This window comes from Falco peregrinus, chromosome 5, assembly GCF_023634155.1.
Source record: "Falco peregrinus isolate bFalPer1 chromosome 5, bFalPer1.pri, whole genome shotgun sequence".
Classification (NCBI taxonomy): domain Eukaryota; kingdom Metazoa; phylum Chordata; class Aves; order Falconiformes; family Falconidae; genus Falco; species Falco peregrinus.
The window spans coordinates 89,629,840-89,644,285 of NC_073725.1; the positions used below are offsets into that span (position 1 = coordinate 89,629,840).

Here is a 14,446-nt window from a genome sequence, read left to right on the forward strand (position 1 = left end):
ACAGCAAATCAGTGACTCTTCTTTGTATAGAAGTCAACTGTAAACAAACCGTGTATTCTGTTGAGAATGAACTGTGATTTAGAGACACTGTTTTTTCTAGACTGATTTCAGACTTACATGTTTCTTGTATTGTTTCCTGGCTCAAATTGCCTGTTAAAAATTGGACTATTCCAAATTAACTCAAACTAAGGGTCAGCTTCAGCTTGGTTACAAATGCTCAGGATGCAAGCGAGGAACAAAACTGACTTAGGTATCACCTTTATCGTGCACAGATATCACTGCATGTTGATCACTACCTCAAATTTGTAAAGTGTCCAAAGGATTGCTTTAAATGAAACTGGCCAACTGTAGCCATTTTCTGTAGTTACATGACTAACCTTTCTTAGCTGTCTGTGAAATAATTTTTCAGACCTAATTACAAATGCAAGATTGCTTTTTGCAGTAAGACAGTCCTCGATGAATGCAGCCAGATGATAAAACTGTGATAAAATGCAAAATAGCTGTGCTGTGTTTGATGGCTTGTGATGCCATGCTGAGCAACTAAAATATGAGGGGTGTGTGTGTCTCGGAAATTACATTTTTAGATTTTTTTTTTTTATCTTAACACATCAGAAACAATTCCTTTAAAAAAAAGAAATAACTATGGTTACTTGCTGTTATTAAAAAATCTTAAAAGACAAAATTTGGTCTGTGGAAACTTTTTAGAGTGGTGGTCGGTCTGTAGTATGTTACTGTATATGTAGGGTGGAAAGAATACTAGTGGTGTTTGACTGCTTATTGTCAACATGTGCTGCAGCTCTACCTCTGGTAAAATACCTGCAGTGCCAGACTGCTTTTGTTAACACATGCAGCATGAGTTGATGAGTACTTGTAACATTCACTCAAAAAGTGATAGGGGAGAAGAGGGATGCTGGATATACAATAAATCAGTGTTACCCCGACAGAAGGGAGCGCTCAGAAAAGAAACAAGTAGAGATTGAAATTGGATTTGCAGTGAGAACACAGATCTCTGCAAGCAGATGTGAAAACTGACTTCTGTCTCTGTTAATTGCTTTACAGATATATGTAGGCATGCTCCAAAGTTTTTTTTGTTTACGGAGGGAAGTCAGAAAATACATTTGTAATTAAGTAAAGAAATACTTGTTAATTTTGTGATTATGAAGCTTTCCTCCCTCCGAACAAATTGATTTTATTTTTTTTTACCGTCTAGATAAAGCATAACTGTTGTCTGGTAGTGTGAACAGTAATAAAAATAGATTTGAGAACTTCTTCAGTTACCCAAAATGCAGTCATATGATTTTTTTTTTTTTTTTTGTCTTGTGTACTGATGTTAATAGTCTCAGAAGTTTCTGTGCCCTATAAATATTTTAAGTATTGCTGGCTTTTTTCTTCCACAGTGCATGTCATGTGAAAACACTACCATATCTCTTTTTGTTTGAAACTAGTATTAATAATAGTGGCCACAAGCCTTGACATTTTATTACAAATATCATTATTACAGCATTATCTTTACCAGGAGGAGAGCCGCTGTTGGCATCTTGCTGAAGACTCTCACAACAGGACAAAAGAACAGTTTTAAAGTTTAAAGGTAGAACTGAAATGGGCAGCAGTTGCGTTGTACTTGGCTCTTCCAAAAGAATGGCAGCATTATGCAGAATGCAAAATACAATAAGCTGCTGGCTACCAGAAAGAGAAGATCTGATGAGCTGCTGTTTAGTATTACTTACATTGGCACCACCTACAATGAGAGGCAGGTGCCAAAAGAAGTGCTGTTTTGTCTAATTAAAAAGTGAGGAAGTTATATGAATTTGCCACAGTGGAACTGGGCAACTGGGAACTGGAGGTCACGTGTGGATTTAACAAAAAAAAACCCTAAAAAAAAAAACAACAAACCCCAAACTAAAATAACTCAAAAAACCCCCAACCAAAACCACCACAAAACTGATGCCTGTGCCTATTTTGAAAGGGACTTGAGCTGTGTTAGAATTAACCAGTTATTTATATATCTAAATAAATAATGAAAGTTTTAATACTTGTGGAGTATCTTGTGTTTTACTGTATTCAATTGGCACTGCTTCTGACACGTATATTTTATTTGAAACTGGAGATTTGTAGTTGTGGGTAGTTTGGGATTAAAAAGGAGCTCAGTGTTTCTAGGCAGAAGTAGACTGCTTCTTGACAGCCCCTTACTGGCATTGTTAGTTCATTTTCTCACCAAAGTTTTGTATAACAAGATTGTCTTGTTTGATAATGTGAGTGCACGCAACCATGTGCCATAGAATGAGGGTAACTTCTTAAACAGAGATTTGAACGCAATCAAAGTAATGGTGTAATAAAATCTCTTCTACTGTTTTGCCTTGTTTAGTATGTGAACAGCATGGCAAAGATAAAAACAGCTTTTCACATTCAAAGCTGAATTTTGGAGACAGACACCAGGCAAGACTGTTTGTCACAAACAGATGTGTAAATGCCCTTCCATCAGTTGTTGCTCAGCTTTTTCTTTTGCCACAGTAAATAACCTTTGTGACTCTTAAGCAGTTTCACTGTCCAGACATCTGCACAGTAGCTGAATCTGAGTAGCTTTTGTTACTTGAGCTGCAGCAGATCAGAAAGTGTGTGCAGATTTGGGAGAATACCAGTTATGTATGAAATGTTAATGTAAAAAAGAGGACTTATACTAATCTTTGAAGGTTGTTCAAAGAGTAAATTTGGTGTCTTCTTCCTTTACTCACTCAACAAGTCTGGAGTTTGTTCTCAGATCCTGTTCAGTGTTGTAGAATTTAGTGGTTTGCCCAGTGAGAGGATGTGCAGTGGAGCTGGGGTTAGGATTCAGGACATCAGAGGAACGTGTGTTGCAACCTAGATGCTTGCTTCAGAAAGAGGTCTGGAAAGACATTTTCAACCTATTTTTTAAATCTTGTCCACCTGATTGTACTGTCAGGGCTTGTGGACCAAAAGTTGCCAAGGTTTTGAGTGTAGAAACATTCCTGACCCTTAAAGGGTAAAGAAGAGCCTTGCAGGTAGGCTTTCTAGTACACAAAAATGCTTTATTCCCTGAATCTCGAACTTTAAAGTAACTGAATATTAGTATGTTCCCTCTCCCTCTTAGTGTTCTAACAAAAGCAAACTGCTGCCACTGTTTTATTTTTGTATGTTCAGCTTTATTTTTACTTTCTAAACTTCAGAACCCTTCTTTCTGTGAGCATTTGTTTTTATTCTTGTGTATGAAATGACTAACTGATCTTCAGTTGCACATTCCATCCATGTTGGTATGAGCTTTTTACACCATTGGCCCAAATGCTTTTTTGTCTGCCTGTTGCCACAGTGTTTTCTGTCAGTTGTGTTTGTGTGGAGTTTGTTCTCATTCTTATCAAGAATCACTGCACCTCTCGGAGCATGGCCTCAAAGAACAGTTTATTTTCGTTATCATGAAATTTGTATCAGATACGAGTTCCTACTGACCCTGATAACTTGCAAGTATGAGTGCATATCTTTGGTTGTCTCTGTTGTTTGGTTTTTTTTACTCTGTGTTCTCCTTTTTGTCTTGCCTTTGCTGAAGTCTGTTTTTAAACAGCGTAATCTGAAAGTGCTGTTGCTGCTAAGCGTTCTGTTTTAGGATGTAAACCATTGTATTAAGTGAATTTCAGTTAAGGGGGGGGGGGGTGTCCGACTTTTGTCAAGTTACAGCTTTGTTGCTCATTTAAGTTGCTCTAAAATTGCTTGGCTATTGGAAGCTCTGGTCCAACCATGCTTTTCAAGTTCATGTTCCTTTACTTTGTGGGCCCTCTGCTTCAGCAGTACTATCCATACAGATGCACAGCCAGCTGAGTTAGCTTGCTGCTCAGGCAGGGAAGTGCGTACGGAGCAGTTGTTTCTTGGCAGATGGGTGCAGTGATGCAGATACCTGCATGGCTGCCTGGGCACCCATGTTGATGCCAGTGGGCTTGCGTGGCTGGGGAGGAACCCCTTGCTGGGCTCCTGCTGAGTGTAGCCAAACTCTGTGCTGGGTCAGAGCTGATCGGGTGTGACAATGGGGAGCAGTGACATGCGAGAGCTCGGTCATACAAATTCACATAACGTCAGAATTTACGCTGGCTTTTGAATCAGGTTAATGTCCAAGTCTTCGTTGTGAGCTTTGGAAAAAAGATTTTACATGTAGCTTGACGCTGCATATGTTCTTAAAGTTTTGTCACTTGTGGTTTGCAGTGAAAGTACATAGTCCCTACAGAAATATTATCCAATTAGAAGTAAAATTCCCCAGTTCCTTTTCTATCACTGTGAAATAATTGTTCTAAAATGAATCTAAGTGTGTACAGATTGTATTTTGGGAGAGTTAATTACAAACTGTGTGGTTCAGGGATTTAGTGCAAGAAGAGGAAGAACAGTTGATGGAAGAAAGGAAAAAGAGAAAAGAAGACAAGAAGAAGAAGGAAGCTGCTCAAAAAAAGGTATGTCAAACATTAAAAAAATAAAAACTAGTGCTTGTGGGTTACTTTTGTTTCATCACAAGTAAATACTCGTTTAGCTGTTGTAGGTTTTCAGAAGCATTTTCTTTTTAGTTTAATGTTCGAAGCTTTAAATGAACTGTCAGTTACTTAGTGGTAGCTGACATTGAACGTCTTAATTGGCTTTGTGTACAGTTTCTTCAGAGATTGAATACTCTTCTGAGATGACCGTTCTTTTCCCTCATTGTCAGTTGAAGCAGTTTTGAGTTTGAAAACTTCTTCAGTGTTAGTGCGTTTATTAGTAGAATAAAATTACCAATTTTTTTTAAGATGGTGGCTTTCAGCTGTGTCGCCACTTTAATATATATCTTCTTATCCTTCAGTAAGGAAACATGTCATAAGATAATTTGTATTAGGGAAGGTGGAGAAAACCAAAAATATTGACAGTAAAGGTGATTTGGGATGGAAACATCACAGAAATGCTTGTAAACGCTTCAGAATTCGTGTTTACTGTCAAGATATTAATCATGGACATTGTTTCTAAGTATTGACCCTAAGCTTGAGAGGAGCTTGTAAATCTCTTTTAAAAACACGTCCATTTCAGGTTTGTTTGCTAACTGGTGGTAGCAAAGTGAACCTAACTAATAGTTTTTCTTTGATTTTACTGACGAATGCTAGATATTTATTACATAGTCAAGTAATCAGTACTCAACTCTCCCTGTTTGTTAGCCTAAATAAAGGCGTTTGTTTTGCACTTGTACAAGATGAGTTATGTCTGATCTTGCAACAAATCTAAGTGAAATAGTACTGGAGGGATACTCCAAGAAGAAGTATGTGCTCATATTTTAGAATGAGAGGTTCTTTTCAGCAGCTGACAGCAAAGCTGCATAATAATTTTTGGACCTCAATTGTAATTTATAGCTAATTTTCGTTACAGAATTATTTTTTTAATCAAAAGTTGTAACAGGAAAGGAACTGGTTTACTTGCAGAATTTGAATATTTTAAATAAGTGGTTTTTCATAGCTGACTTTCTCCTCAAAAATACAGCGTTTTATGAGTTTGAAAGGCATGTTTGAGAGAGTGAAATATTAGGAGAAATGAAAGCATAAATAGTTTTCTGAAAGTGGAGAGAGCAGACCTTTGCCTAAAATGGGAAGTTTTGCTTACTCTTTTTCTCCTGCTGTGGAGTACCTGCTAGACTGCTCAGGAGCCACGTGTCTTTATTGACGTGCTGTATTCTCAGAGTAGGAAAACGTTGAGTGTGTGGCATTTATCAGGAGTTTAAGTAGGTTCTGTGCACAAAAGAGTAGGATGCCACAAGAATGCTCATGTGCATCTTGGGAGCAAGAGGCTACATTTTTAACTACCGGATGGTACAACTTAAATTTTTGTATGTGTCCTTGCTTTTTGTCAGCTTAGTAAGTTGAAAAAGAAGTTTTTTCTCTTAAATGGTCTTGATTTCTGTAAGAGAAGTGAGGCTGTGACACTGAAGAGTCATATTAATAAAGTTTCAGTCGTCAGCCCTAGCCAGGGCTAATGTCTGAATCTAGCCAAGCATCAAATCAGTGAATCAATAATTTTTTTTTTGCATTCACACATTCTATTTCTTCTCTCTTCACAGTTTTAATTATAGACAATCATTGCTTAAGTATGATTGCAGATTTATTGCACGCTATGAATATATGTGGTATCATTATTAAAAAGGGTTGTGTACAGCTACCAAAGTGGCCACAGAAAATTAAATCTCATTTTGCTTTGGCACTAGTGCATTTTAAAGCGATGGTTAAGAAAACCCTAGTTTCATATAGGAAGAACTAGGATTTGTGCTGTTGAGAGGTCCTTTATGAAACCAGTTTCACTACGTTTTATAGTTAAAACCACACAATTAAGATGCACTTCCATACAAGAAATGTTTATCTCCCCATTTTTATCCTCTGATAAAATCTTATTCAAATAGATCTCTCATCTTGGCCATGTCACCAGTTGAATCTTGGAAATGAAGTACTTGCAGATTTTGCGTTTACTTTTTACTTCCTTTAAATTTCTAGGTCCCTCCCTCTTCCCCTACCATATTCTGCAATAAAAGTAGTGGTGGTTCTTTGCTTCCAGGCAGTTTTTAACTCACTTAAAACATGTTAATTTGCAAGTTTAATTCAGTCTGTTTCATGTAGTTATCTTTCAAATTAATTTTGTCTTCTATAACATTTAAACAGCTTTCTAAGCATAAGCAATAATAGGCATGGGTTGGTTAAAGAGACACTTCTGAAGTAGATAATTAAATAACTTTAAATCATTTTAAAAGAGGGAAGTCAAAAGCTAATGTTGCTTTATGAAGTGACACGTGCACATGTGTTTGTTCTCTTATCTGCACAAATCACTGACACTTCTTTTTTCTTGTTCTAGGCCATTGAACAAAAAATCAAAGGTAAGTTACTTTAGAGTTACTTCTATTCAGTATATTAATTTCTGCATTTTTAACTATGTTAAATCAAACGGGTCACCTGAAAGCTCTTCTCAAAACTAAAAGATGGGATCCTTGAAACTTCAGTTGCACTTTTTCAAACAGTGACCACAAAAGACTAGAAGAGTAATGGCTAAGGCTTTGTTCCAGGGATTAGTCTTCTGTTCTTCCTATTTTCCCATTCTTAATTACTTACACAACACCAAGCACATACATAATACCTGGAGTTTTTCCCTTATTTGATTTTTTTTCCTTCCTCTTTTTTGCTTTGTTTGAAAAGTGCACAAACACTTTTAACACTTGAAGTTACAGCCATGTGTAGATCCACATAATGGATCTGTTTGACATTTCATTTCCAAATACTCTTAAGTGTAACGGGCATTGGGAACGCTGGATAGACAAGTAATTGATGTGTCTGGTTTTAACTAACTGTTGCATGTGGAGGGTTCATCCTGACAAAATTATCAAGTTGACAGTATCTGAAAGCTGTAATTTCGATGTTCGGTGGCAGGCTGGGAACACTGCAGTTATTCTGAATGTTTGTGGGCTTTATACAGCTCTCTGTTCCAACTGGCTTTTATAAAGGGGGAAAAAGAGATTCTTTTCACTTTCTCTTTAATTCTAACTCATAACCTGTTAGTTGGGAAGTGGATAATAATTGCGTAAGTGATCGTGTGGAGTGCTTGCTGAATCCCTGTTTTCTGGGAACATTGGGTTTAATTTAATACTTACTTGAGCTGTGGTAGAAATAGGAGCTCGGAAGCCCTGCTTAGCAAAGATGCAATTACTGTTGGAAAAATCAAAAAGTGTTTGAAGTGCTGTTCTGACATGAAGGTAGTAAAATAGTAGAAGACATACTGCGCTTGAGAAGAGGCAAAGAAACCAATGAAAGTGTCCATTACTGAGGTGCACGTTTGAAGAAGCATCCTAGTTCGCATGAGGTTGAAATGGAGGAGGCTGGTTCTCCACATTAAAAAAAATAATGCACTGATTGTCCTGCCTGCAGTACCTGAGGACTGCAGTACCGATTACTAGGTATCGGAGGAAATGTTTATGTCTATTTTATTGAAGTGCAGTGTATACTTTAGTATGTGTCTTTAAATGAAGGGGGGGATGTGGAAGAGTAGGACCCATAGGTTTTCAGTGTGTGACGATGCTCTGCGGACGGAGTGATGGCAGCCGGGATTCTGTGTGCTGCTTAGAGGACGCTGACGTTTTGGTTACGGAGAATTGATCCCTTGAGGCAGAGGGAGCTCCCAGAGCGTGGTGGCTGCAGGAGCGTTAGTTCCCACAGCCGATGTCGGTAATGGGAGCTTATGTCCTGTGCGTGCAGCCGTCCTGGGGGCTTCGTTGGGCTGCGTGCAGGTCCTGGCCCTTCCAGCCTGGCTCTGGTCACTGCAGTCAGGTGGGAATCCTATGTTTGTCTTTAGGCCCAGGACTCAATAAAATTTCTGGAAGAGTATTATAATCAACAAACACTCGATTTGTGTTTTTAAAGCACCCTTTTTAAAGCAGCGCGTTGAATTGCATTTGAGTACAGGCTAAGCATTTGTTTTCTTCTGTATATTCCTGCCATAAGTCTTTGAAGTTAATACACCAGATTTAAAGAATTGTGAAAGTGTTAGGTTTGTTCTGAAGTAATTAAATATATCTGAAAAGACAGTGAAGGAGGAAAATGGTAAAATACTTTGCTGTAAATAATAACATCCATTTTGAATGAACATTTGACCTCTGTACTTATGCTCGCTGGCATCCATGGCTGCAGAAGCAGATGGCTAAAAATAGCATGAAGACAGGAGGGCAGTGATTCTGCTCAGTAGGCCACCTGATGGCAATCTTCAAATTGAAAGAAAATACCTTTCTTTTGAAGGACAAAATAAGTCTTGGCTTTTTTTTTTTTTTTTTTTTTTCTCTCCTCTCTTTCTCCTTGGAAGCCTAGTGTTTACTGATGGAAGTATTAAGTTCCAACTTTAATGTTACATTATTATTAAAAGGGTATTTCAGGAAGTTTAGCAGGAATTTAGAGTTGTCAAAGAAACTCAAGCTGGCAGTCCTGATGAAGAACAGACATTATGAGATTCAGATACACAACTTTGCAACAGTTTCTATAGGAACAAAATTTGTTGCTTATGTTGCACATGGCTCTTTCATTGTTTCAACAGTTTTGCCTACTTGTATTCAGGATGCAAATTAATGTTTCATTAGTTTCCAAGTTTCCATCACCTTAATGTCTTAAATAATTTATTCTGTGCATGAGCTGAAGATAAAATACAAGAGTATAGGATCGCTAAATAATTCAGAATTATGTTCCTTCTTTCAGAAAAGTACCTGGTTAAGCGGTGGGGGTGGGTAGGGAAATTTTTTCTTGGTTTCAAGCGTGGTTTGGATGGCTCAAAAATATTGTTTTAGCTAAGGTAGAAACTGCTGTTGTACCAGCTGAAGTAGCTACCAGCGTTCATGTAAAATTATAAGACTACTACTTTCTGAGGAAGTTAATAGTGCTCATTTTTTTTCTTCTGTTCAGGATTGGGAATGGAAGTAACGAAGGTGATGCTAATATAAACGTTTCTGGTACAAGTAGCATTTTAATATTGTAGTATTGTCATTCAAAATGCACGTATGCTGTTCTTGTGGATTTCAAATACTGTAACCTGTCTAGCTTTATACATCTGTTTTTATTAAAAGAGCGAAGAGGCAGTTCCTAGGAGTTAGAGGTGAATGTATTATTTAGCTGTTAAGTGGAAGATTTCTCCATTTGTGTGGCAGCTGGCATAAATTCTACATCGACAAGTGCCCTCTAAGTGCTCTCATACCGGGTATTTTAGGAAAAAATAAGTATCATTTGGAAGCCCTTATTTGTTGAGAATACTGTAGGATTGTGGGTTGTTGTGGTATTCCTTCTAGCTTAACAAAATACCTGTTTTTGCTGTGTTTAATGTCAGTGCTATTAAAGAGAAATCAATCCATTTACCCTGAATTTCTCCTAAAACAGGACTCTGCAAACGACACTATGGCTGCAAGTAGCTAATGATAAGCCAGGCACTAAAGTAAATGCTATTTAAGGGGAACGTTTTGAGTTGTGTTGTATATGCTCACTTCACTAATCATGGTGTGTTTCTTGAGAATGAGATTTTATTATGAGCTGAAATACCTTTTTGCACACACTTTAATGTATACACATAATACCCTAGTGAAGTAATTTGTAGAAACTGAACAGTAATGTTGATGCTAGTGTTATGGTTAGTTATGCTGAATGCTTTTGCGTTTTGCAAAACAGTACAAGCTTGAGCTGAAAACATCTGCCAATCTTCAGTTCTGAATTCCTCTGCTTTGTAGAAGGCAGAGGCATAAAGTACTACTTTTATTGCAGAACAGAATCAACTTTGAATCAACCACTGAAACAGAAAGTGCTTTTAAAAATAGCTGGGTGTGGAATTGAAATCTCTGACTCATATTTCCCACCTTGGAAACTTCTTATTCATTTTCTTCTCTGTGAAGCAAAATTGCCTGAATACACTAACTCTTCTGTTTTTTGTCGGGTATTTTTTTTTTTTCACTTGCCTAACTGTGCTTTTCCTGATTGGAAAAACTGTTATGTTAGCTTTTAAATCTTGAAAGCAAATAGCAAAAATGAACAGAGTAAGAAATGCTTGCTGTTAAAATTACCCGTAGGAATGGCATACAACTTACCTTTGTGCGGATCTTCAGGGGTTAATGAATTGGCAAACAGTTAGATATTTTCCAGATCAGCTAGCTGAGCTTACAGCTGCGGCCATTTTTCCACAACGAAAATTCTAGCACTACATCTTACGTGTGTCAGCTTGAAAGCCAGACTTCCTCTGTTTGCCCTTCAGCATTCCAGCACTGACAACTCTTTGGGGCATGACATGCAGGGAGAGCGTTACAATACATTTTTAAGAGGTCAGCTTCAGCAGCAGCAAGAAGAAACATTTAAATGACAGCTTGGTGCTGTTCTTTGTGTGGTTTAGTAGACGATTTGATCTTTGTATGCTGATTTTGTGTGCGAGTGAGAAACTGTTTTCCATCTGCATTAAAGTTATTCGAACAGCTGCCATTTTTTTTATTGGAGGGGGAGTTTAAGTCACTGGGCCCCTACTCCAGGAGGAGTTGGCAGGCAGCACTCCTGGAGCAGTAAAATGACACCATGCTTCTCCTCCATTTTCTAATGAAATCTGCAGAGTGGGAAAGCAACACAAGTTGGAAGCGTCTTTCTTTGGAATCTCTCTGTAAACTGTAACTTCACCATCCCCTGCTTTGTGGGTTTTCAGCAGGTTTGTTCTTTATGAAAATCTGTCATTTTTAATACTCGTTTCTGTAAACTTGCTATTACTAGTCAAGCAAATTAACTGTGATAGACTGTAAGTCTGTTAATGTTATCTTTCTGCCTTAATATGATTCAAAATAAAATACTGGTGTGCAGAACAAACTTTTATTAAACAAGCAACTTGCTTATAACAAATTAGAATGTTAAGATAATGATTAAGAGGGGTTGGAATTTATTGTAGCCATATTGGAATATTAATGTATTATTTAGTCTCCTGAGAAGTTGTGGACCAGAAAATGCTGCACAGAATAAATTGCATAGCTTAAAACTTACTTTGTGGTACTTAAGGGAATGAATGCAAGGGAATTCTGTGGCACTTTGGATTAATTTCGGTTCAAAATTAATGTACAAATGTAAACTCTGCATGTTCTTTAGTATAGCTGTCTTATCTGTTAGATTTCTATTTCGTTTGCTGATCGTAGTAGAAGGAGTCACCACATTTGCTAAAGAAATGAATGCACAGAATATATGAGAAATAAAATTTTCTTAAACTGTTTTTGAAGTCCTGTTCATGTCGTAGCATAGGGGCTTGGCAGAAAGTAGCTTGTTTATTAGTTGCACTCTTATAGTCAAATGTGATTCGATTACCAGCAAGTCCACTGGATTCTGTTACAATATGCACTTTGTCTTAAAAGTAGCTTTAATTAGGAAAGTAAAGTATTAATGTTGCTGCGTTGCAGTGCTGCCCTAAGCGTGCAACTTGCAACTCTGTTGAATGTCTCGTGGAATGTCACACAGAAATGATTTTACTTTATGCAGGAGGAGCAATTGTATGCAAATGGAAGTAGTAGTGTAGGAAAACTGAATCTCATTGATCATGTTATGGGGTGTTCTGTGAGAAACCTCTTCAAGTGAGGTGTACTTTCCATTTAAGCTAGCAGTAATAAAAAAAAATACTTTAAAAAAAAAAAAAAAAGCTTAAAAACTGGGCAGAAGACCGAAGGGTATATATGTCCCTAAGTGGTGGTGTTACTGTGTAACTACTTTGTTGGCTTGATAATGATGTGCTGGCTGCAAAACTTGGTTGTTTCCTGAATACCACTGTCAGCACGCCTCAGGTGTGGGCTGGACTGTGCTTTAAACTGTAGAGAGTAATTAGTGTGAATCATTGCGGGCGATACATTGATAGATGAAAAAGTTAAGATTTGGGCAGTAGTTACACAGATTGTGATATGTGAAGAAATTATTTTTTTTGTTGTTTCAAACCTTGTTGCAGTACCTAGACCACAGAAGTAGGCTAAGTGTTTATTCATTAAATTGTCGACAAATTCATAGGTCTTTGCTAAAATAGCTACCCAACCCCTGCCGCTACCCCCCCCCACCCCGCTTAGTCACTTTCAATTACTTCAATTATTTTTAAACCAGGAAATTGTAAAAGGAATAAATGGAAGTAATTTGTTTAAGACTATTTGTGAAATTCAGTTTTGATTATAACTTGTCATGTTACGTGCATCAAAACATTGTACAAGGAATCAGTTACCTGCTTTTTTAATACAGGTAACAAATTGTTGGAATCTGATATGGTGTTGGTGATTTTTTTTTTTATCAACTTGCCAAATTATAGCTTTTGAATACCTTCTATTACCTGTACATTGAATTGACTTATGCCTTGGCCATTCCTCTCCTTAATTCTGTCCTTCTTCAGTCAGCTGTGAAATAGAGAGCGCTGGATCACTGCTGTGGCGGAGCAGGGGAGGTGGTGGGGCTGTGGAGTGAGCGTGCTGGTGAGCAGCCGAAGCTGGGTGCTCCTCCACTCCCCTTGGGACTTCCATCAAAGGCCAGTGGCTGGCCACCTGTGAAACGAGGAGGTCACTCACATCTTTCTTTTCTGCTTTGCTTAAGTAGCCTAAATGCAATATTCCATTAAAACACACCTCAATGCTGATTTGTAGGTTACATTTTATTCTAAAGGCTTTCATGTTTGTATTTTTCAAAATATGTAACTGTATTATAGAAGAAATAAAAAGAAATTATAGTCATAAGTAACATTGACAATATTCAAACTGATTCTTTAAATAAAAGGTTAAGTTTGTTTTCATTTATTTTTTTATGTTGCGTTCACATGAATCTGTTTCTGAAAGTGAATGATAAAATAGTCTTTAAACAAATATTAAAAATTTAAAAAGCCCCAGAAGACGACATTTTCAGTCATGTAGCAACAACATTCCTGCTGCTGACATGCCGGGAAGTTGCTAAATGGAACACAGCAGGGAAATGGTTTGAGATGCTGCTCTTATGCCTCAACCTCATGTATGTTTAGGTGCTTCCAATGTGCAAAACTATTCTTGAAAGTAAATACAGCCTTATAGTAATGGAAACCTGATTTGTAATGGGGTGCCACCTCACTCAGCAGTGCAGAGCGGGAGCCCTTGCTGGTCCCAAGCAGTAGTGCCTGCCTCAGTTTCCCTCTGTCCTAGTGCGCACGGTCAGGCCTCTTCCATAGGCTGCCACCACCTTAGAGATGCTGTTGGAGCAGTTTGATGGAGCTGTGTCCTGAGCTCTTCTCTTGTAGGATCTCCATGAAAAAACTGTGAGGATGGCTTAAACCTGGATCACCTTTCCCCTCCGTTGGCTGCACAGCCCCAGAAGGGGTTGTGTTGCTGGGGAAGGAGTGACCTGTAGCTAGTAGGAACCTCTTGAAATGTTTGTCACTGGAGAAGTTGCATTACCAAGCTGTGCCATTGCTGTTAGCCAGGGGAATGCCACATGAGTTACGTTATTTTCCTTCAGAACTTCTAAAATTGACAGTTTCATTTTGTGAAGTGTGAAGAGTGGAAATGGTGAATTGGTCGCTTAGGTAGGTCAGTGCTGAGGAAGGTTGTGATCAAGTCTTGAGCTATCTTGGAAAGTCCCAGAGTAAATGTAAACAGACTTTATGGATGTCGGATATCCAAGAAATTTGAAAAGTATATTAACATGTCAATAACATAAGGGATTGGAAGTACAGCTTACCTGTTGCAGTGGTTGGGTTGAATGGCAGTAGCACCAGGAGGCACATCCAGTAGCTTGCGGTATTCGTTCCCATCTGTTGATCCTGGCATGCTGATCCGTTCCCTACACCTGCGCACCCCTGTACTTAGCATCTTTGCTTTTGTACTCGTTGTGGTGGAGGTGTTGAGTTGAGGATGTGGTTTTCCCTTTATTCAGCATCTGAGTTTGGTGTGTTCACTCCCAGGCCACCTCTGCAAATTACC

The 14,446-nt window shown here is 38.1% G+C and overlaps 1 protein-coding gene across 8 annotated transcripts in view; it reads left to right on the forward strand.

Moving 5' to 3' along the window:
- Positions 1-14,446, forward strand: part of TNRC6A (trinucleotide repeat containing adaptor 6A) — a 52,737-nt gene that overhangs the window by 9,150 nt on the left and 29,141 nt on the right. For all 8 annotated transcript variants that reach the window (XM_055803434.1, XM_055803435.1, XM_055803438.1 and 5 more), the window contains 2 exons: positions 4,358-4,448; positions 6,850-6,871. In XM_055803434.1, the coding sequence (XP_055659409.1) occupies positions 4,358-4,448; positions 6,850-6,871 (113 nt within the window). The remainder of the gene's footprint in view (positions 1-4,357; positions 4,449-6,849; positions 6,872-14,446) is intronic.